The sequence below is a fragment of the Thamnophis elegans genome, unplaced genomic scaffold (assembly GCF_009769535.1).
Source record: "Thamnophis elegans isolate rThaEle1 unplaced genomic scaffold, rThaEle1.pri scaffold_46_arrow_ctg1, whole genome shotgun sequence".
Classification (NCBI taxonomy): Eukaryota; Metazoa; Chordata; class Lepidosauria; order Squamata; family Colubridae; genus Thamnophis; species Thamnophis elegans.
Window position 1 is genome coordinate 1,277,473 of NW_022473897.1, and position 24,616 is coordinate 1,302,088.

At 41.3% G+C, this 24,616-nt stretch overlaps 1 protein-coding gene across 1 annotated transcript in view; it reads right to left on the bottom strand.

Annotated features, from left to right (window-relative positions):
* LOC116523571 (histone-lysine N-methyltransferase EZH2-like) overlaps nt 1-23,846 on the bottom strand; it is a 93,466-nt gene extending 69,620 nt beyond the window's left edge. The window contains exons 1-3 of the mRNA XM_032238675.1: nt 23,730-23,846; nt 8,105-8,233; nt 6,306-6,422 (exon numbers count right to left, since the gene is read on the bottom strand). Coding sequence (XP_032094566.1) covers nt 6,306-6,422; nt 8,105-8,233; nt 23,730-23,846 — 363 coding nt within the window. The remainder of the gene's footprint in view (nt 1-6,305; nt 6,423-8,104; nt 8,234-23,729) is intronic.
* Between the last annotated feature and the right edge of the window lie 770 nt (nt 23,847-24,616).

The window sequence follows — 24,616 nt, forward strand, 5'->3', positions numbered from 1 at the left end:
GACCTCTAGGCTGGAGTACTGCAATGTGCTCTACATGGGGCTGCCCTTGAAGAGTATTCGGCGACTTCAGCTGGTCCAGAATGCAGCCGCGCGAGCGATCGTGGGTGCACCTCGATTCACCCACGTAACACCTATCCTCCGCGAGCTGCACTGGCTGCCTGTTGATCTCCAGGTGCGCTTCAAGGTGCTACTTGTCACCTACAAAGCCCTTCATGGTATTGGACCTGGGTACTTGAGAGACCGCCTACTGCCAATCACCTCCACTAGACCGATAAGATCGCATAGATTAGGCCTCCTCCGAATTCCATCAGCCAGCCAGTGTAGACTGGCAACTACTCGGAGGAGAGCCTTCTCGGTGGCTGCTCCGACCCTCTGGAACGAACTCCCCGTGGAGATCCGGACCCTCACCACCCTCCAGACCTTCCGCGCTGCACTTAAAATCTGGCTATCCCGGCTGGCCTGGGGTTAAAGATTCTAACCCCTACTCGAATTGTATGACTGTTGAGTTCTTAAATGATGTAGTGTTTTATGTTGTAAATTTTTTGTCCTGCCCCCCCCCCCCTTTTGAACTGTGAGCCGCCCTGAGTCCCCCCAGGGAAAAGGGCGGCATACAAATAAAGTGAACTGAACTGAACTGAACTGAACTTGACCTCTTTTAAAACCTCCATATCCTTTCCTAAATTTACATCCCTTACGATTGAATCACCAACCAGAAGGTGACTTCTCTTTTTACATACCTTGATCTTCTTGTGCGACTGATGTGTGATACCTGGGTCCCCATTTCGCCTTTCCAAAGAAAGTTCTTCATTTTGGACCACGATCCCCTGCTTATTTGAGTCATCATCATCATCATCATCATCATTATCACAACTACCTTGACCTGTCTCTTTAGTGTCCCCATTAAGGTCAGCAAGGGCGCTGTATCTGTTATGCTTGGTCACAGAAAAAGCTTTGTGTTTATGGTTCACAGCTCTCACCCTGCCAGATCCCACGGTTGTCCAGACTGCTCTTCTCCTGCAGGATCTTTGTGGTAGAGGGGGCTGATAGTGTGGCATCTCCATAGTATGGAATGGGCAAATTGGGCACCTAATTTCTGCTTGGAGAGCACAGATTAGAGATTCTAGATAGGTAATCTGTCTATGTAGACTAGTAATTTGTTTACAAAGGGGACAGTATCCAAATTTGAAAAGAGTACTGTGAAAGACAGGCGCAAAACAGCTGTTACATTGAACTAAGCTGGTCATTTTGAAATAAAATAAAATCACAATCTCAAGCACACTAATCCAGAATGTATTATTGTTATTTTGGTTTATAGATATATGATTTTGGTTTATAGATATATGATAATGGTGTGCAGGCTACTACCTAGTTCTCTTTGTCTCTCTGACTTCCCCTTGTAGAAAACAGCTCCAATCACCAGCCTCAGGGAAGTTCAAATGAAATGGAGTTAAAGGGCCCCTACCTTTGTCTCTCTTGCTCCCACCTTGTAGCCAGCAACTCCAATCACCAGCCTCAGGGAAGTTCAAATGAAATGGAGTTAAAGGGCCCCTACCTTTGTCTCTCTGACTCCCCCCTTGTAGAAAACAGCTCCAATCACCAGCCTCAGGGAAGTTCAAATTTTTGTTTATTATTTGTAATAAATAAACAATTTTGTAAATTATTTTTCTTTGGAATAGTTTGTATCCTTCCATCAGTACATTCCAGTTATGAGTTTCATCTGACCAAATCTCTGTGTTCCACCCACTCAGTGGTATAGGTACATGGACGTTACTTGGGTCAAGATCAAAACACAGGAATTGGAACCGTTCACAAAACATATCAACTCTGTGGACAGATACATCTAATTCACACGGGATGAAGTTAAGGAAAATAGTTTAGCCTTCCTGGACTGTGCAGTACACATTGAGGAAGACAGAAGCCTTAAGACTGAAGTTTACAGAAAACCCCCACACACAGATGAGCATTTACATTTTGATTCCCTCCACCCACTGGAGAACAAAATGGGAATCATCAGAACCCTACACCACTGAGCTGAAGCCTGCCTACCAGCAAAGATGGGAAAGAAAAAGAACTAAAACACATCAAGGAAGCCCTCAGAACGTGTGGCTATCCGAAGTGGGCATTCATCAAATCTCAAAAAAGACCCTACAGGAGCTCCTCTATAACAGACAATGACCAGAACAATAAACGAAGTAGCATTGTCATTCCGTACATTGCAGGCATATCGGAAAAGCTCAGGAGGATCTTCAGCCAAGATAACATACGTGTACACTTAAAACCCAAGAATGTACTAAGGCAGAAGCTTGTCCATCCCAAGGATAAAACACCCAGACAGAAACTGAGCAACGTGGTATATGCTGTACAGTGCAGTGAGCCATGTGCAGATCTGTACATTGGGGAAACGAAACCACCACTTCATAAACGTATGGCACAACATAGGAGAACAAACCCACCAGAACTAGATTTAGCAGTCCATCTGCATTTAAATGACAAAGGCCACTCTTTTGAAGACAGCAAAGTCCATATTTTGGACAGAGAGGAGCACTGGTTTGAAAGAGGGGTCAAAGAGGCCATCTATGTCAAAATTGAACAGCCCTCTCTCAACAGAGGGGATTTATTTATTTATTTATTTATTTATTTATTTATTTATTTATTTATTTGTTTGTTTGTTTGTCTTGTATGCCGCCCACTCCCGGAGGACTCCGGGCGGCTCACAAAAGACAAGGGAAAGGGGGGAACGAGACAAGGACAACATATTAAAAACAAAACCAACATTCACAATGTCCACTCATGGGTTAGCCATCCTCAAGAAATATCTGCATGTCAGCATCAAAAAGGGATTTATCCACCCTTCCAATTCACCAGTATTGGCACCAGGGGTGAAATGCTCTGGAGTCTACTACCGGATTGCTTTGTGTGCCAAATGCACATCGGAACTTTTAAAAAACTTTTTTTTAGCATTTTTTACTACCGGTTCGGGCAGTAGTATGACCCAGGTTGCCTAGGCTGAGGCAGCCTTGGATAGAGTCCTTTATTGCTAACAGAGCCAAGGTGGCGCAGTGGTTAAATGCAGCACTGCAGGCTACTGCTAGATCAGCAGGTCAGCGGTTCAAATCTCACCGGCTCAGGGTTGACTCAGCCTTCCATCCTTCCGAGGTGGGTAAAATGAGGACCCAGATTGTTGGGGGCAATATGCTGACTCTCTGTAAACCGCTTAGAGAGGCCTGAAAGGCCTATGAAGCGGTATATAAGTCTACTGCTATTGCTATTGCTATTGCTATTGCTCTGCTAATTCACTGACAAATGGTCCTCTAATGGCCAGTAAAGCTCTACCACAAACTTCCCTGAAGGCAGCCACCCACAGTCAGTGCAACACAGTCCCACAAACAAAAGCCAATAATCACCAACGCCAATTCACAAAGGCAGAGAGGAAGTCCAAAAACAAGGTGCAAGTCCACAAGACAAGGTCTATAAGTCATACACAAGATTCAAGGTCCACAAGGTGAGGTGCAGAATCCACAAGGTAAAAACACAAATTCAAAGCAGGGTTTTTCCAAGGCCAGGGAAGTGCATGCCCAAGCAAAACAATTGTTCCTGACAAAGGCACCCTCCCCCAGCCTCTGCTTAAAACAACTCAAGCCAGGTGTTTCTTGTTAGCAGGGGCAGAGCAGCTTCCTCACCAGCACCCTCGTAGACCTCCTTTGAGCTTGCCTCTGCTCCGCTCTCTGTGCCCTCAGATTGAGTGGGCAAGGCAGATGTTCCTCATCAGAGGGGATCTGCTGCTTCTCATCACCACTGCCTGTCTGCAGCCGATCCTCCCCTGTGTTTGTGAGGGCAGGCAGCTCCCCATCTGGTCATGCCAGAGGAGCCTGGGACAGCATCGTCCTCAGACCCTGGACTCTCCAAACATTACAGGGGAGACGTGCCATCCCCGTTGGATGGTCCCAATTCCAACTTCTCCTCCTCCAAACTGGGATCCGACAGGGCCATGACAGGCTACAAAAGGTATGCATCTTTACAAAACAAGACTTGAGAAGTGCTTACAATGTAATCAGAATGAAATAAGGGCATGAGTATTTAACAGCCTTTGATACAATCTACAGAATGTTTGATGTTTAATGTAGTCTTACAATAAAATACAATTAGTTCATCTAGTCATGCTTCCTGTCTGGTTTACCTGGGAGGCAGAGGTGGTATTCAGCCAGTTTGAACCAGTTCGTGTATACTAGTAGTGGAAATTTTAACTGGTTCGTCGAACCAGTAAGTACGACCTCTGGCTGGCCCCTCCCCTGCCTGCCCGCTTGCCACCGCCCACCCGCTCGCCTCGCCCGCCCACTTGCTCCACCCAGTCACTCCTCACCTCCCCGACAGCAAAACACACTGTGTGGCACTTGCTTGCGCATGCCCACAGTCTCTGCTCTGCAATTCCAAGCTGCACTCCCTCCACTGGGCTCGTGTGGCTGGTTCGCGACCTTACATTACTCTCACGGCTGGTGGCAGAGGGGAAGGCAAGCCAGCGCCCACGAGGAACCGTGGTTTGGAGCAGTTTTGATGCTTGTTAAGGAGGACCGCTCCTCCAACCCAGCCATGCGATTTCAAGCTATTGCAATAGCTTTTCACTCGAAGCAGCCCAGGCTTGAAAATGCATGGCTGGGGCAGAGGAGCAGTCCTCCTTAACAAGCTCCAAAACTGCTCTAAGTTTTGGTTCCTTGTGGGCTCTGAAAGTACTGGCCTTCAACCTGGTTATTTCTCTGTGCCTGGCTTTTCGGATGGGTCACCAAAGCACTGTGCTATGAAAGACACTCTTGTTCTCCCAGCAAGAGAGCAGTGGAAAGAAGAAGCAGCTTCTGATCACATGGAGCGTTGTTCTCCGGCGACTTGTTTTCTCTCCACCTTTGCTGTTGCTGGGAGAGTGAGACCATCTTTCACAGCACAGCGCTTTGGGTCCTGTAAGTGTAAGTCCCATCTAGAAAGCCAGGGAGCCAGGTTGAATCCTGTTTCTCTGTGGCACAGCGCTTTCCGAACTTACCAGGACACAAAGTGCTGTGCTGCGAAAGATGCTCTCACTCTCCCACCGTTCTCTTGCTGGGAGAGCTGTCACATCTTTCACAGCACAGCACTTTGGGTCCTGTAAGGAAATCCGGAAAACCAGGTAGAAATAAACTTTCTGGTCTTACAGAATGCCGGCTGAGAAGCCAGCGCGCTGGCCAGGAGAGATGCAGACAGCTGGGAGGATGCTTGCAGGGGCCGGGAAACTGCATGGCTATATGAGGTACTACAAGAGCAGCGAGCACTCATGGAGGCGGCGAAAGGAATATGGGGAGACATGTGACTTTCTCTCTGCCATAGACACCGGCTGGACCAGCTGCGGGTGATGCCGCTGCTCTTGCTGCCTCCATGGCTTCTTGCTGCTCTTCCAGCGCCTGCTGCAGCACTTAAACTTAGCATGCTTCACAATGGGGGAGATGGCGTTACCTCCTCCTCCTGGAGCTCATTACGACGTGAAGAGAGAGATGAGAGATAGAGAAAGGAAGAGAAAAAATGAGACAGATAAGGAGAAAGAAAGAGAAAAAGATGAGAGAGAAATGAGAGAAATAGGGAGAAAGAAAAAGAGAGAGGAGAGAGAGGAGATGAGAGAGAGAGAGGAGAAAGAGAGATAGGGAGAAAGAGAGATGAGAGAGAAATGAGAGAAATAGGGAGAAAGAGATGAGAGAGAAAGAGGGAGAAAGAGAAAGCGATGAGAGAGAGGGGGGAGAAAGAGAGATGAGTGAGAGGAGATGAGAGAGAGATAGTGATGAGAGAGGGGGAGAAAGAGAGAGGGGGAGTAAGAGAGAGATGAGAGAGAGAGGGGGCAGAAAGAAAGATGAGAGAAAGTGATGAGAGAGAGAGAAAGAGAGATGAGAAAGAGAAATGAGAGAAATAGGGAGATGAGAGAGAGGGAGGGAGAAAGAGAGAGATGAGGGAGAAAAAGAGAGAGAGAGGAGAGAGATACCTGTTTAAAAGAAAATACTGGGAGCCCCAAAGTTGGGTAGGCATGGCTGGTGTGTGTGTGTGTCATGTGACTGGGTGGGAGTGAGTAATGTCAAGTTGGCCACGCCCACCCAGTCACATGACCAAGCCACACCCACACAACCAGTAGTAAAAACATTTGAATCCCACCACTGCTGGGAGGGCTGACAAAAGGTGGATTTACAACATACTAAAAATCTGACTTTCATATTTCATATAATTCAACAGCTGTATTCTACAAAAAGTATTGATTTGGTTATTTTAATTACACAAGTTTTAAGGTCATAGTCACTTACCATAAAATTTTGCTGAAGGGGTGACCAAGAATACATTATGGGTACTGAGGCAACAGCATTCAGAGTTTTGAGAGGAATAACTTGTTTTGGAAAGTCTAAGTCACTGCTGACAGAACACTAAGAGAAAAGATAAATTATATAACTAGTAGTAAATTGTTTTCAAACTAGATATAGCAGTAACAAAACACTAATTTAAACAGAAAATCAATGTTTTTAAATGATAATTTGAACAGTCTTAAATCACTAAGAAACAATAACAGATATGCTGGAATATGCTGAACCAGATCTACCCTGTTTCCCTGAAAATAAGACCTCCCTGGATAATAAGCCCAATCAGGCTTTTGAGTGCATGCGCTAAAATAAGCCATCCTCCGAAAATAAGCCCTCCCCGAAAATATTGCAACACAGTAGCAGCCATGAGGTGACCACACTCATTGCCTCCTGCACCTCAAAAATAATAAGACCTGCCCGAAAATAACGCCGTGCTTATTTCAAGGGGGGGGGGGGTCAAAAGAAAATAAGACCCTGTAAGACCCTTATTTTGGGTAAAACATGGTATTGTTTTCATTTCAGTGGAGAATGTATTTTTCATATACTGTATATGAAATAGCTTTATAAATTCTTTCTCTATACATTGGTACCTCGGTAATCAACTGCTTCAAAACTTGTTGAATTTGGTGTTCGACACATTTTGCCATGAAAATGTTGTCCCAGTACTGTGTTTGTTTAGTACTCACACGCTGCAATAGGAAAAGGTTGATGGCTGTGGAGAACCATGCTGGGAAGGTTACTGCAAAAGGAAGGGGACAGCCACAGAAGGCGGACAGGAAGCCGGCCATGCTGGGAAGGTCACTGACATAGGAAAAGTGACAGACAAAAAGTTATTCCCGGCCGAAAATAGGGTCACGTGGTAAGTCATGTGATTTGTTTGGGACTGGTCCTTTTTAGTACTCGTCGCACCGCCTGGAACCAATTAACATGTACCAAGGTACCACTGTATATAAAATGGATAAATTTTAATCAGGGGTGATAAATATTTGTGTAATTTACAGTTTAACTGAATTGTATATATTATTTAAACCAATCTGTCTTCTGTGGAAGAGATGCCATAGTAAGACTTTCATACATATAGAGTAGTTTTAAAGAGGAGCCATATTTTGATGTGACAAAGGGCCAACTAACTATGTGTAACAGAGCCGAGGTGGCGCAGTGGTTAGGGTGCAGTACTGCAGGCCACTTCAGCTGACTGTTATCTGCAGTTCAGCGGTTCTAATCCCACCGGCTCAAGGTTGACTCAGCCTTCCATCCTTCCAAGGTGGGTAAAATGAGGACCCGGATTGTTGGGGGCAATATGCTGACTCTGTAAACCGCTTAGAGAGGGCTGAAAGCCCTATGAAGCGGTATATAAATCTAACTGCTATTGCTATTGCTATGTGTAAACTAGGACTGAGAAAGTTCCCATGAAGAAAATTCTTCCAAAGTTGAAGCTTTGTCTTTACCAGTTTTATGTGATACTTTAATTTTTTTCTAGCTAAGAGATAGATATCAGTAGTAAAAACAAAGAGGACAGCTGAAAAAAAAAATGTTAATTCTGGATTTTTCTTTCTTGGAGCAGTGGTGACATGATCCATGGTTGGGGGAATGTTAATATCAGCCTCTTGCGATGGACAGATCATGTAGAGATCATACTGTATATTATCATTTTGCAAAAAAAAAAAAGGCAAACCAATTTTTTCCCAATAAAACAAAGACATGTTGACAACTTTGTAACTGGATTTCTACAACACAGGTTAACCAACCTCCCTGGTCCCACGCAATGAGCTCACAAAAGTCATGATGTGTACAGGTTGTATCCGGCATTGTTTCCATTCTTGATTTAAGATTTCCGTTCTTTCTTGTATCTTCTGACGATTGCAATTAAGCATGCTCTGTAAATAAAAGTTAGAAACAGAGACTATACCTGCAGATATTTCTTGAATTATCTGGATTTCTAAAATAATCTCATGTCACTGTCAAAGATTAGTATTTTCACAGAAGCATATCACTGTGGGTTTCATATATATTTATATACAGTCACAGAATTTAGTTTTGAAAATACACTATATTTCACTCTTGCAGTTATCCAATGTGAAACAGATTGTGGTTTTTCTGCTGCTAAGGAAAAAAAACATCTTGCCCAGAATGTCAGTGATGTGAGAGACATTGATATTAACTGTCCCCCTCCTAGCCATCCTTTGCAAGATCACTATTTTTTTTATTTGAATCAGGAAATAGTAATCTTATTAAAGATTGCTGGAGGATGGTGTGAAAGAAAGAAAATAGTTGATTAATCTATTAGAGTAGACAAAGGCCTATATAAATGTAACAGGCTTAAAGAAAACAGGTATGAACCAACATCCTCATCCAGTAATAGAAGTGTCTGTAATTTTCCTAAACCGTTGCAATTTGTGAAATATTTAGGACCAGAAGAAAACCGTGAGAAATGAGGAACTAAAAGTAACAGATGGCTGGAAGTTTCAGTTGTACACAGGTACATGGAAACAGATGGTCATCAAGAAAGGAAATAACTTCGCTTAATCTCCTTAAATATAAATGGTTTGAATTCACTAAGAAAGAGAAATAAAATACTAAATGCTTTACGGAAAAAGAATTGTGATTTGACATGCTTGCAAGAAGTACATATAGCGAACCACCAGCAAAATGTGTTGTATTACCCTCGGCTGGGTATAATGTATACAAGCTTAGCAGATGAAAAGAAAAGGGGTATTGTGTTGTATGTTAAAGACCATATCGATTCTAAATTGGTGTATATGGATGGGGAGGGTAGAATCTTAATGGTCGAATTGAAATTTGGTCGATATAAAATCTTGCTGGTGGCCATATACGCACCGAATGACAACCTTCTTTAGAAGGTTGCATTTAAAAATTGCAGAGTTAGGCTATGATCATATTTGTGTGGTGGGTGACTATAACGCGGTGGCAGATAGGACAATGGATTACAACCCAGGAAACATCCAAAAGGGGGGGAAATTAAGAGAAAGGAGGAGAGTTCTCCCCAAAACCTTTGAAGACATGAGGGAGGAATATGAATTAAAGGATGTATGGCGTGAACTCCACCCACAGAAACAACAATTTACTTTCTTTTCACATAGACACCAATCCTGTTCTAGGATCGACATGGCCTGGTTGACACCAGAAATTGGGGACTTGATTAAGGAAGCAGCAATTGAGGTCAACACCTGGGCCGATCACAATCCACTCTTATTGGTGTGGAAAGGAGTAAGGCAGGGGAGGAAGAGAAGGTGGATGATGAATACAGAGATAGTGAAAGAACAAGAATTTCAGCAAATGTTTAAAAGGGAAATGAGGTTTTTTTTTTGAAGAAAATAGGAAAGGAGTAACCCCACAAATACTTTGGGATACGGCCAAGGCTTATATGAGAGGCCTAGCTATTAAACATACAATAGGTACCCACAGGAAAAAATTAGAAGAGAGGGTAAAATGGGTAACTAAACTGGAGGTGGTAGAAAAAGCCTTGCAACAGAACCCACTAGACGACAGGAAAAAAGAAGAAATGGCTAGAATTAAGCATGGGATCTCTCTTTTAGACCAGGAGGATGTCGCTCGAAAACTTAGGGGGATTAAGCAAAACTTTTTTGAGCATGCTAACAAACCGGGTCGCTGGCTCTCTTATAGACGTCGAAAAGAAAGAGAGAGCAGACGTATAGCTCAACTGCAGAATAGTAAAGGGGAATTAGTAGAAACCAAGGGGGAGAAACAGGAAATTATCCAAGGCTTTTTTCAGCAACTATATAGTAGGGAAGAAGTTTCTGAGGTCCAAATTAAGGAATTTTTAGATAAGGCAAATCTACCCAAGATCTCAAATGAAGCAAAAGGGGTACTGAACCAAAAGATAACATTAGAGGAACTAGAAAAGGCAGTTAAAAAAATGGGAAACAACAAAACCCCTGGCATGGATGGTTTGCCAGTTGAAATCTATAAATCTTTTTTGGAAATTTTAGGACAAGAGATGATAGCAATATTTAATGCTGTCTTGACGGATTCTATTGCACCGAAATCATGGGCCGAGGCTTATATAACCCTTTTGCCTAAAGTCGGAGCTGACCGTACCCAAATTAAAAACTATAGGCCCATTTCACTTTTGAATGTGGATTATAAAATCTTTGCAGCTATATTGGCAGATAGACTCAAATTTTTCCTTAACAAATTTATACACTCTGATCAGAATGGCTTCCTGCCGTCAAGGCATTTGAAAGACAATGTCAGAATTATTTTGGATGCCTTAGAATATTATGAAGCTCGGCCAGATAAACAAGCGGCCTTTATGTTTCTTGACGCACAAAAGGCTTTTGATCGGGTAAATTGGAATTTTATGTTGTCACAACTAGAAAACATGAAGTTTGGAGAAAGTTTTTTAAATGCAATTCGGGCAATTTATGTACGACAAACCGCGACAATATTGGTAAACGGAGAAGAGGCGGGTGACATTGTGATTGGTAAAGGCACAAGACAAGGATGCCCGCTATCCCCCGTACTGTTTATCCTCACATTAGAACCCCTTCTTAGAATAGTGAGAAGCGATACACAAATTAAAGGGTTACGAGTTAAAGCTCAGGAATTCAAGGTCCAGGCTTTCGCCGATGACCTTGTTTTTATCCTGGAGGACCCTATGGCGTCTGGGATACAACTTTTATGTAAAATAGAAGAGTACGGTAGGATAGCGGGGCTACGTATAAACAAAGAGAAGACAAAACTGTTAATTAAAAATATGACTCTGAACCAGAAAAGGGAAGTACAAAGCCTGTTAGGGATCAACATGGCCCACAAAGTACAATATTTGGGAATTTGGCTGACGGAGAGATGTTCCTCTATCAAGGTAGATAACTATATGAAATTGCTACAACAGGTATCCAAAGATATGACTAATTGGAGTAGCAAACAATTGTCTCTGATGGGCAGGATCGCGACAGTCAAGACATATGTATTACCAAAATTTTTGTTTTTGTTTCAAACTGCACCAACTAAATTGGACAAATTTTTTTTAAAATCCTTGGAGACAATAGTGACACAGTTTATATGGCAAGGCAAGAAAGCACGAATTAAAGCCCAAACTTTACAAAAACGCAGAGAACTGGGACGCTTCGGAGTACCCAACTGGGAAGCATACTATAACGCAGCAATCATGACATGGGTGAAAGATTGGGTGATGTTGAATAGAAGGCGCCTATTGGCTATAGAGGGACATGACCTCCCCCAGGGATGGCATGCCTCCCTCTGGCAAGAAAGAGACACCCCCCATAGGTACTTCATGGGACATTATATTCGGAAGATTTTGATGGGGGTCTGGGAAAAAATGAGGAAAAAATATTATCTTAGGGTTCCGTGTTGGTTGGCACCATTAGAGGCCTTAACGCATCCGAGTTTATTTAATTGGACAAGAAACATAACATATAAAGATATCATGACAGAAGAGGGCAACATAAAAACAAAGATGGAATTAGAGCAACAGGGCAGGAATTTGGAATGGTGGGAATATTTACAGGTTAGAAACAGGTTTAAAAGTGATAAGGCACGTTTCGGGATCTACCCAAACCCTCAGGGGCTAGATAAGATCTTGTTTGGTGGAGACAAAAAAATGTTATCGAAGATCTACCAATTTTTGACCTGCCAAGATACTAATGAAGAGATGGACAAAAGCCTTCTAACAGTATGGGAGAGAAACCTAGGTTATGAAATTGAAATGGGCAAATGGTGGGATCTATGGAGTAAGACCATTAAACTTACAACATCTACTGCATTCAAAGAAAACATATACAAGATGGTTTATAGGTGGCACTTCCCCCCAACGAGGTTAGCTAAGATGTTTCCTGGGTTATCTCCATTGTGTTGGAAATGTGGAAGAAAGGATGGCACATTCTACCATATTTGGTGGTCCTGTACTGAGGCCACGAAATATTGGAAAAGGATTAAAAAATGGTTAAAAGAGGTTACCGGGGCAAACATTGAATGGAGACCTGAGAACCTGTTACTAAGCATCAAACCAGATAACATAAGCAGTTCAATATGGCATTTGAGCCTGCATATAATTGTGGCCGCAAGAATAACCTATGCACAATTTTGGAAATCCACCACTATACCGCCGGAAGATGCTTTAATTAAAAAGATCTACGAATGTGCAGAAATGGACAGAATGACGGGTTGGCTGAGGGACAAAGGAGAAACAGAACATTATCTTAGCTGGAACCTATGGTATATGTGGGCGACTAGGAGAACAGCAGGGACTTAAAATGGGGAAAGTTAACATAGGTACCGTAATAGATCCCTGAATCTTGCAATGAGAAGATGTGGCTTAGAGACCTAATAATGAGGAAAGAAAGAAAAACTGGGCTGTGAATGACTGTCACCGTAGGGGGGGGAGGGGGGGGTTGTATGTCTAAAACGGCATTTGTATCTGTATGTTTTACTTTATATTGTTATGTATGATTTGTCTTGCTTATGTCGTTGTATTTATGTCGCTGTATTGTTTTTTCTGTTTTTTAAAGGTAATAATGTTTAATAAAAATTATATTTTTTTGAAAAACTCAAAAAAAAAGAAAGAAAGGAAATAGGGAAGTGGTTTTTGTGGTTAGAAGAAAAGTATAAAGAATAGGGTTTGAAATCGACTCAGGGCCCCTTTTTGGCTTTAGCTGTCCACAGGACTTGCTTAGCCGAAGGGACCCCATTGCAATGGATGACTAACGTAAGTGTATTATTGTTTTTATATCTATTCATTTCTGATGTTCCAAATTATTAGAAACAATAAACCTCTGATCTTAAAGTAAGAATTATTGCTTGTGTTGTTGCCTTTGTTTCCTATTGGAATTTTCTTATCACAAAGGGTATCTATACCTTCTTCTGTAGTAATCCTGACTGTGGTAGAGAATATACTCTTTTCCTTCATTTTGAAGTTTCTCTTATTCATCAAAACTTTTAAAAATATTTTTAAGATAGTCAGGAATGCCAATAAGGACTGTAATGTTGATGCTATTGTACATCTTGGCATGAATGATCTGTCCCAAAAAGATGTACTCTTTCTGTGCAGAATGATTTCCACAGCTTGGGGCACAAACTTAGTACTATAGGCTGTAGGCTTACCTTTTTAGAGGTTTTACCAGTATATAAGGAACAAAAAGGAAAAGGCCAGCGTATAGTGGAGTTTAAGAGAGTAAGTAAGTAAGATCTTTATTACGGTCAAAGACCAGCAATATACATTTGTTTTTACACTGTATTAAAAAATACTAACATTAAAATATAATTAAAAGTATTTACATTAAAAGTGGATAATAACATTATGGTCCAAAGATTGTTCTCGTAAATATGTTTTATTTTCATTTTCATTTTCATTTCATACAGTCACATATATACTGTGCATAACCGGGGCCATATAACATTGAGCAATAAACGCAGCCATCCTTGTCAACAATACTCCCCAAAATACAAACCCAATATACCACTTCAACCCTCCATACACCCTTTCTTTCACCCCCCTCCAACTTTCCTTTCTCCCCTACAACATTCCCCTCTACCCTACTTCCCCTCCCCCTCTATCACTCCTCTCTCCCAATACACTCCCTCCCTTCCATCTCACCCTCCTTCCGATCCTCTCTCCCACCCTCTCTACCCCTCTTTCTTCTTTCCCTCTGCTCCTCCCTTCGGTGTATTTCTACTATCTATCAATATATTCAGCTTCCTATTTTTACACTAGAATTAAAAAAGCAACAGTATACAAGTGCAATCATGTTACTTTAAAATCTAACACATAGTATATTTCCCCCCTCCCCCCTCCCCCCTAGGAACCCACCTCCCTCCCCCCCCGACTTCCCAGAGCCCGTACATGGTATAGCTTTTTATCAAACAGTCTAAAATATATTAAAACCAAGGAAATTAAAAAAAAAGAAAAAAGAAAAAAAAAAGTCAGTGAAATCTCTGCGTTAAACTCAGCTTCTTGCCGTTACACAAACTTTAAGCAGTTTACATTATTCCTAATCTTAGTTGTTTGATTACCTGCAGGATTTCCCCAGAGGTTATTTGTTGGTTCAACTTTTGCCTGTACTCTTCTCTAACTAGGGGTATTATCTCTTTATCTAAGTATCTGTCTATATCTAAACCCTTAATTTTGTCCCCTTTGTACAATTCTGTAAAAAAAAAAAAATTCCCGGAATGCCTTTTAAATCTCCTCCTGTTGAAACACCTCCTTCCCTCTATAACACAATTTGGATACATTTCAAATTTTTCTTTTAATTTCCTCTTCCAATTCTTTTCGTTTTTGCCCTTGTTTATGTCTATGTATTTTGTTTATATTCATCAGTACTCCTCTCATATACGCTTTACTTGCATCCCCTACAAATTCCATGAATGTACCTTTATTCGTATTCAGAACAAAGTATTCAGATGGCAATTTTTTACAATCATTAATATACTTTTCATATCTAAATAAACTCTCATTCGACCTCCAAGACCTTCTTGCCTGCACTACCCTTCCCAATTCCGTCCAGACTGGGTTATGATCCGAAAGGACCCTCGCCGCAATCTTTGTCTTCTTCACCCTAGAAAATAAATCATTAGTGATTTGTATAAAATCAATCCTTGAAAGGGATTGATGTCCATCAGAAAAAAGGGTGAAGTCATATGCCTCTGCGTTTCTTTCTCGCCAAACATTTCTCAATTCAAAGTTGTCCATCAAGTCTTTTTCCCTTCTAGAATTAGGTCTAATGCGATATATCTTCCAAAGGGATCTGCTTCAATTAGTTCAGCCTTAATGTCTTTTCTTAAGTATACAACTATACCATTTTTCTTTTCCGTAGCAGAGGTCACAAAATATTGACCAAGTTCGGGGTTGAACAAATATTTTTGATCAGTTGATTTGATATGAATTTCTTGCAGGCAAATTATATCGTTCTTGAACTGTTTGAGATAGTGAAATATTTTCTTTCTCTTCTGTAAAGAGTTCAGACCACAACTCCTTGGTCAATGGCCGGTGATTATTGAGGTTGTTGCAATGTACCTTTTTTTCCCATTTGTCTAGTAGTCATACGGCTAGATCTTTGTTCCCTGACCCCTTGCCCTTCCGGAAGGAGGAGATGGTGCTTTTTGTCTGGTAGTTGTGTGATTTGCTGTTTATCTTGTCCTTCTCGTGGTCTTTCTCCAAATCCAGATGATTCAGGGTGTCCCACCTTCAGAATCTTGTGATAGAAATCTCGGGCTTCCCATACAGAGTTGAGACGATATTTTTGCTTATCAAATGTAATTATAATACCAAATGGCACATCCCATCTATACTGTATCTGACGGTTTCTGAGTTCTTCCACTAGAAAAGCATAATCTCTCCTGGCTCTTAGCATTTGGGGTGGTATTTCTTTCAAGACAATCAAGTCCTGTCCGCCAATTTGAAGCCTGGTATTATAAGATTCTTGTAGTATCATGTTTCTGAACTCTCTTGTAGCAAAGTATATAATTACATCTTGGGGGAGTTGCTTCTGTTTTGCCACCCAAGAGTTAGCGCGATAAATTTTTTCGATCTGCCAGTCAAAGTTGGACCCCGGTCTTTCCACCAGACGGTTAAAAGCCTCTGAAAAAATCTGCTTCAAGTTCTCCTGTTTGTCTTCGCGCAGCCCCCTGACTCTTAATGCAAGCTCCATCTGTGTGTACTGTATCATAACAATTTGTTTTTCAGCGTTTTCAACTCTTTGTTGCACCACTTCAGTTTTGGAAGTCAAATTAGTGTTGGCTTCATCAAGAACCTGTAGCTTATCTTCCATTCCAGAAACATATTCTGTCAATTCAGTTACAAGTCCCAGCATATCATCATTTGTTTTGGCAATCTTAGTATCAAGCTTATCATATAAGTCTGCTTTAAGTTTCTTTATCTCCTCTCTGAATTCTCTGAAAGCTTTTGAATTCTGCTCTCTAAATTCTCTAAAAGTTTCAAAAAAAAGTTCTTTTGTTAGCAAATCTCCAGTAGGGGGCATAGAGGGTGGAAGCTGCGACTTTGTGCCAAGTGTGTGAGATGTACTCCTAAGAAGAGGTCTCCCCGGATTTAATTTTGATGCCATTATATCTTTTCTTCAAACAATTATTCAACAATTATTCAAACTCTACTGGCCCGCTGTGTAGCTTACGAGGAGAAAAAGTATTAAGTCCCCCCTTTATTTGTTCTTAGAGGTTTTTCAAAAGGTTTCAGAAAAGAGCATTGTAACAAAGCAGGTTTCAAAAGATTAGCATTGTAAGGAAACAGTTCAGCATATTCATCTCTGTTTGGAATGTTTCTATATTAACAAGGAGTCTTTTAAAACTTTTAAAAGTTGATAAGAAAAAAGTCTTGTAAGCTCTTCAGAGAAATGAAACTAATTAGTAAGAGACTGCTGGCTGGCTGTTCCTTTGATCTTTTTTATCACTGTTCTTTGCCGGATAGTTAGGAATGTGGCACAATCGCCATTTTAGGAGCTTATTTTTTAAGAAAAAAAAAAACCCGTGCACGAAGGAAGCTCTTGTAAAAATGAAGCTAGGATTTTTTTTTTTTTTAAAAAGGCAGATAAGGTTCTCAGGTACGGACTCTGCTTGTATTAATCTCAAATAAATATATCAAAAGTTGTCCTAAGTGGGGGGATCCTTACTTTGCGCCGTAATAAATACAGCCGGGGTTTCTGGCACGGAGATGTGATTCAGCCTTTGGTTGGGCCCCCCTTCCATTCGCAGCAAAAAAAAAAAAGCTGCAAACTTCAAAGAAAAGCTCTTACCAGCTGGATCTCTCTCTCACTCTTCTTTGCCTGAAGAATGAGGTATCTACCAGGTATTTAGGCAGATAACGCCACCAAAAACTTGGGGGCAGCTCGTTACGCTGCCGCCATCAGCAAGGTCCCGCCCCGGAAGCCATGGTCCAAAGATTGTTAAAGGTATGTCCAGATAATTGGTACAAGATGGTACTATACTGTAGCCAATTTTTTTCTTATGGACATTGCGGCAGCACAGAACTTTGCCACTGCATACGTGGTAACCGGGTTAGTGTCTTGGAGGAGAAAGCCTAGATAAAAATTGTCTGCCCTCCCTGGCAATCTCTCTAATAAGGGGAGAATATATGCAGACCTACAAGCTCTGTATAGCTCGCAGTGTAATAGTACATGTGAATTATCTTCCACTTCTCCTTTACCACATATAGAAACGCATTCGGCTATAGGTGTTCTCTTATACCTGCCCTGGAGGAGTGCTGAAGGAAGAATGTTAAATCTGGCTCTGAAGAAAGCTATTCTTTGTTTTGGAGAGATCAGGTCATTTAGATATCTTGCCGGTTCCCACACACCCTGTTTGATTCTGTCCCTACTGTGGAGAGGCAACCTATTTAGTTCTTCTTGGAACTCCATGTCCCTCATTCTATTGATTACTACTTGCTTTGCTTGCTCAAAGCCTAGGGACATTAAGAATAATGGTAAGAGCGCATAAGAGCCCAGCTTTTGATCAATTGCTTGTTTCCAGGGGGAAGGGAAATTGTCAGTCAACACTAGTGGGGACAGTCCCTCTGGAAAGAAATGCATTTTAAGCCAATAAATGACCATCATCTTCCAGGCTCTTACTTGAATTTGAGGCATGCCTGTCTCAATTTTTAACTGGGCATTTGGAGTTCCATTGGGAGCAGCTAAGATGGCTCGCAGGAATTTTGTTTGAATGGTTTCTAACGAGTCTCTCTTTGCAAGGATTCCTCTTTGTGCCCCGTAAAGAATTTGTGCCAATGTTTTGGCCTCAAAAAGTTTTAAGGCAGCAGGTACTAACTGACCTCCACCTGTATAAAAGAAATGTTTAATTGCATTTGAGGACCTAATGGCTACTTGCAATGTGTGATCCAGGTGTGCCTTCCATGTCCCTAGCGAGTGGAAAACCACACCAAGGTATCTAAATGTTCTAACCTGTTCCAAACTATATCCTTCTATTTGCCAGGAATATTGGCGTGGTCTTTTAGCAAAAACTAAAATTTTTGATTTATCGAAGTTAAGGACCAGCTTGTTTTGCCTGCAATAGCCGAGTGTTGCCCTAATTGCTCTCTTCAGTCCTATGGGGGTTTGTGAAATGATAGCGGCGTCATCAGCATATAAGAGAATTGGCACTTTGCGTTGTGCTAGGTTAGGAGGATGGAAATCCGGGTTCTGTAAAAGCTCAATCAGGGGATTAATATAGAAGTTGAAGAGGGAGGGGGACAGGATGCAACCCTGCCGTACCCCTTTTCGTACTCTTACTGAGCCAGTTAAACTCCCTTGCAGATTGCACCTCACTTTCAGGGTGGAATTGGCATACAATTTTTGTATGAGGAAGAGGAGGCGTTTATCGATAGTGGTGCATTTTAACTTCTCCCAGAGGGTGATCCTGGATATTGAATTGAAGGCCTGTTTAAAATCCAGGAAGGCCACAAAAGAGAGGATTTTTTTTTATGTGTGTATTTTTGTACTAAATGGTGGAGTACCAAGATATGATCCACCGTCGATCTTCCTTCTCTAAAACCGGCTTGTTCGTCTTTGATTATCCCCCCTGAAATTAGCCAATCTTGAAGTTTATAATTTAAGTGTTTGGCATACAGTTTACTAATAACGCTTAGAAGACTAATGGGTCTGTAGTTCCCTGGGTCATTTCTATTCCCTTTTTTATAAATTGGTATGATAATTGCTACTCCCTAATCTCTAGGCATATGGCCTGTATTGTCTATAAATGTAAACAGTGATGCTAAAAGTGGAGCCCACCAACTGGCGTTCTTTTTAATTATTTCTGGCAGGACATTATCAGCTCCGGGTGCCTTATTAGCCTTTAGGGCTCCGATCAACCGGGATATCTCTTCTGGTGTAACAGGGGGCCAGTGAGGAGTGTGGTCCAAACTAGTCTGGCTCTCCTTGGTTACATAGTCAGGATCTGTATAAAGCTCCCTAAAGTACTCTTCCCAGGCATGAATTGGAACCTGATTTGTTGGGGGTAGGGGAGGTTTTCCCAGTCTCCTGGTGATGTACCAAAAAAGGGAAGTATTTTTTGTCCTGACTGCCGTAATTAGTCTATGCCAAGACTCCTTCAGGGCCACATTTTTCTTTTCTTTTAGAAGGTTCTTATATTGTGCTTTCAGCTGCTTTAAGTAGTAAGTGTGCTCCTCGGAGGGGGCACTTTTACTTTTCTTGTATTCTTCATTATATATCTTTTTTAGTTGAACGCAATCTCTATCAAACCATTTTTTGTTTTTTGAAACTAGCATTTTGGGGTGAGCTAGTGATCTGTTACTGAGAACCAGATTCAAGTTTAAAATTAAGGATTCAAACCCCTCTAGGTAAGATCCCCCAAAGTTGTTTCTTAGTAGAGATGTACGTAACTCTATGGTTTCAGGGGCTAACATCCATTTGGTAACTTCCTTAGCGTTTTTCTCATTCCATTTAATTTTTACCTGGGTATTTTGAGTCTCTAACCTGGGTAGGTAGGCTGTGCCTGCCCTTAGAGAATTCTGGTGCAATGTGAGAGTAAGGAGTATTGTATTATGATCACTTTCCAATCGCGAGTCTACCTCTATCTTCTGTAAGAACTTCAGGAGGTCATATGATATTATCCAGTAGTCAACTGTGGATTTTCTTCCTGCTCCCCGGTAAGTATATTCTGCTGGGAAATCGCCCCATGGGAACCCGTTAAGGATACAAAGATCCAAACGTTCAGTCATTTTTCTTACACATAAGCCTGCCTGATTAGCTTTAGGGTCTTTAAATTGTCTGGCATGCAAAGATTCATCTGTTGCATTTTGATCATAGTGAATCTTAAAACTGCTTATATAATGCTTGATCATTTGGACCCATCCTAGCGTTTAAGCCCCCCCCCCCCCTATAATAATTGCAGCTTTGGGGAATTTGGCTGAGCAGCCAAGAATAAAATCTTCTATGCTGTCCCAAATCTTGTTAATCACATTATTCTTATTAAGTGGAGGAATATAGATATTGAATAGCAAAATCTCCACCTGTTTAAATAAGAGTAATGTAGTTACAACCCATGACTGGAAAGGTGGCAGTGGTACACATTTAAAATGCAAGGATGTATTAACTAATGTCACAATACCCCCTTTAGCTCTCCCCCACACCTTGCTTGGGACAGCCGGAATTGAGTTGACCCAATAGCCATCTAACTGAATCTCTGTGGAGGAATCTCCAGGTTTCCTGCAAGAAGAGGATGTCAAATTGTGATATATAGTCAAAAAAGAGTTGGTCTTTTGATGGGACGGACCAACCTGCTATATTCCAGGTTATAAGGGAGAGTGGGTCAACTTTTGGAGCTCATCAGGAAACTTGATTTATACAAAGGGAAGTTGTCTGGTTGTTACCATGGATTGAGGTGTCATCGCACACTGAATTGGTCTTCTTTAAAAATAGGGAGGACCCGTCTAGGTCATGTGTAGACTCTTGAGAAACTTGTTCAGGGTAAGAGGTTTTAGCACCAGCTAGCAGAGCTTGCCATTCCGAAGCCTCTTCTCTGGTTGTAGGACAAGGCATTATTAGGTCATCTTTCATTCTTTGCAATGGTGGCTCTGTCGTGAGTTGACTCTCAGTATCTTGGTTTGGAGCTGGCGGTGCTGAAGGTGTCATGGGATTTTCACACAGGGATGAAAACATCTCCATCTCAACTGGGGTCTCTAATACCCCCTTTGGGTCTTGGCTGCTATTTTCTATGATCTTGAATTCATGTAATCTCTTGTCCTCTGGGGGGGGGAAGTGAGAGGCTCAATTATTGGGGAAACCAGGTCTATAAGTGGCTCTGCTGTGTCTATTGTGACCAATAAGGATTTCTTTAAATTTTCTAGCTTGAATAATATATTGTCTTATTCTTTCCTTGGGAGAGCACTAAAAGCGTTAATGAGGCCAGCTTCTGTGCTGTTAAGTATCTCTTCTCCGGGCAAGACTGGTTGACTCCCACTATCATTCTCTTTCTTTTCCAAGGTTGAAAATGAGGTGGTGTCATTCACCTTGGAGGCTCTCATGTTAGCTATTAACGGAATAACCCTTTCCTCACCAAAGACTCTGATGGGAAAGATTTGGAAGGAGGCTAAAAATGCCTTCATCTTGAATAACATCTGTGGTATGGTGGGCTGTTTGAAAGACAGAAGGGTCCGCTTCCAATTTGGGGCCTCAGGTAACCACTCCACAGCACGGAGATCAATCATGCCCCTGTGACAGTGAAGAAGCTGGCTTAGGGAATTTAATATTGCACTTCTGGATTTCCAACGTCCATAATTAAGTCCGTTCAAATGGATTCTAAAAGCTATCCTTTGTGTTTGTAGTGAGCGATGTGATTGTTGTAATTGAGGGAGGGATTCTTTCCTGATTTCTTCTTTATTGATACCTTTTCCTCTCGTTGCCTTCTCTGGGGGGGGGACTGTTTTTCTGAGAGGACTGCCTCCTTTTATCTGTCTCTTTAACTGTTTCTCTGGCTCTTTGCTCTATTTCCTTTTCCTTATCCTGTGAATGGGAGTTAATCAAATCTTCTGCCAGAACTTTAGTGGGGGTGCCTGGGGCCCGATATTGTATTTGAAGAAAAACAGCTAAATCTTTTTTCAATGACTCTACATCATGTTGGATGGCAATTAATTATTCAAATACTGAGACCACCGTTTGCGCTGTGAGAAGGCATTGCTTTGCCATAAACTCGGTTGAATTTTCCCAGGGTAAACTCTCCATACTCTGAATTATCTGGTTGTTCTTTGCCTTTTTAGTCTTTAGCTTAGACTCCATAAAGGAAGTTATTGGACTAGTTGTTTGTGATAAGAGCTGGCTTTCATTTTGTTCCTCCCCCCCAGATCAGAAAAGTCTAGTAAATGCTGATTTGCCATATCTTTTTGCCGGTCCTGTTCTAATCTCTCGAGATTGTTGGAGATGGGGCGGGGGGGGTTAGTTTTACTTACAGATCTCTTGCCAACAAAGAACTCCTCAATTCTTGGTTGTTTTGCTGTCTTCACTGGAGGGAGAGATCCTGGGCTGGTGCCATAGCGTTTCTTTCTTTTTCCCATGCTTATTTAATTCTTCAGCAGCAACAAAGGTTTTTGTTTGTATTATGTTCTACGCTGTTATCTCCACCAAAAAATGTTAATTAAATAAAAAAGAATCCAGCAGGAGTACTAAAAATTGATAAAATAAAATAAAACCAGGAGGCACTACTGCAAACACGCTCCAGCTGCACCGGCTGCAGCTCCGCCCCCTGGAGTTTAAGAGATGGTATGCACCCATCCAAGAAAGGGACTGAGTTACTTGGCATTAAATTCACAGATTTTCTGGATAAACATTTAAACTAAATAGTGGGGATAGAGAATTAATTGATACAGAACATTTCTGTCCCCAGCAATCTAAAATTAATAGGGTTATCAGAGCATGTAAGATAGAGGTTTGTGCTGGTAAAAAAATCAACCTTGCTGTCAAACAAAATCAAACATTTAATAGTGAGTGCCATACTTTGTGCACTAATCAAACAGGTGGTAAGGAAGTAGGGGAAGTCAGGCACAACACAGTTATGTAGAAAGTAAACACAGGGTCAGTCAAAATGGACTCAAATGTCTATACAGGAATGCACAGAGTATGAGGAATAAACAGGATGAATTAGAAATTCAAGTAAATGAGGGCAGATATAATATTGTTGCCATTACGGAAACTTTGTGGGATGAAATCCACAAATGGAACATACAGCTAGATGGATTTAAATTATTTAAAAGAAATAGACCAAATAAAAGAGGAGTTGCGCTATATATAAGAAATAACTACATCTCAACAGAAATAGAGCACAATGATGAAAACTGCCTTGAATGCATTTGGGTCAATATAAAAAAAAGGGGGGGGGATGACATTGCCATAGGTATATACTATAGGCCACCCAACCAAACAGAGGAAATAAATGAACTTCATGCAAAGCGAACCAGTACCAACGCAAGTAGGAACCCACCCCTGTCACACATGGCTAGCTAATTCAGAAACTAAAGAGTGTTTCAATAGGAGTTTGCAACGTGACATGACCATCTCTACATAAAAGTTGTAAATCACTTTATTGGGCATTTTGGATTATAGCCATTCTGCTATAAAAACCCAAACTGTATGTTCAGAAAAATTAAAATTAGGCACTTTGGATATATGTACATTATCTTTCTAGTAACAATATGGGAGTTTTTCTAAAAGAGACAAAAATATCAAATGGAAAACAGCTAAATAGCCCAACCAGGAGCAACTGCTAAGGCAGACTTATCTCATTACTGAATGTTGTCATTGTGACGTACCTTCAGAATCAGCATATATCAATCAATAGGCAATATGTAGCTACAAAAGTAGCAAAAAACAAATAGAAATAATCTTTAATTTTCTATCATTGGCATTAGAAATTACTTACCTTTACTTCATCTGCCCATCTGAACCTCTTGAGCTTTCTAAGCCTCATATATTCTGATTTTACACACTTTCTCCAACAAATTCGTCCTTTCTCAGATTTCTTTCCAGTCTTACCCATAGTTATCCCTGAAAAAAATAAAACATGGATGTAAAATCAAACACAATCAGCTTTCAGTGGCTGATGTACATGTATGTCACTGATTATGTAACTTTTAGCAGTAGACTTATATACCGCTTCATAGGCCTTCAGGCCTCTCTAAGCGGTTTACAGAGAGTCAGCATATTGCCCCCAACAATCTGGGTCCTCATTTTACCCACCTCGGAAGGATGGAAGGCTGAGTCAACCCTGAGCCGGTGAGATTTGAACCGCTGACCTGCTGATCTAGCAGTAGCCTGCAGTGCTGCATTTAACCACTGCGCCACCTTGGCTAATAATGTTTATATAAATAAGAAACTCCTGCGTAAATTAGGAGACATGGACATATCTTGTATACAGTTGCCAGCACTCTTTTCCTCCTTGTAAGTTCAAATCATACAATACTGTTCATATTCACCCCAAAAAGTTACTCCATTCTAATGATACTGGATTCAAGAAACCATATTAGTAGCAGACAACTTGTGATAGCTGATATTTGCAATTTTCAATGCTATCAACATTTGAATCATTTATGCTCTTACTATAAGAAAAGGCTGCCATTAAGCTTGCTATTATTAAATGTGGGTAGAATGGTAGTAAAAATGCTGCAGCTTCTGGTCATGGCAAGTAATTCAAACATCTCACTAACCATAAATATAGTTAAATCTGTCATGGGGGGACGCAGGGGGGAGCAAAAGCACAAATTGGGGTGGTGCTGCAGTGCAGGGTGAGCTCAGGGAAGCCAGGGAAAG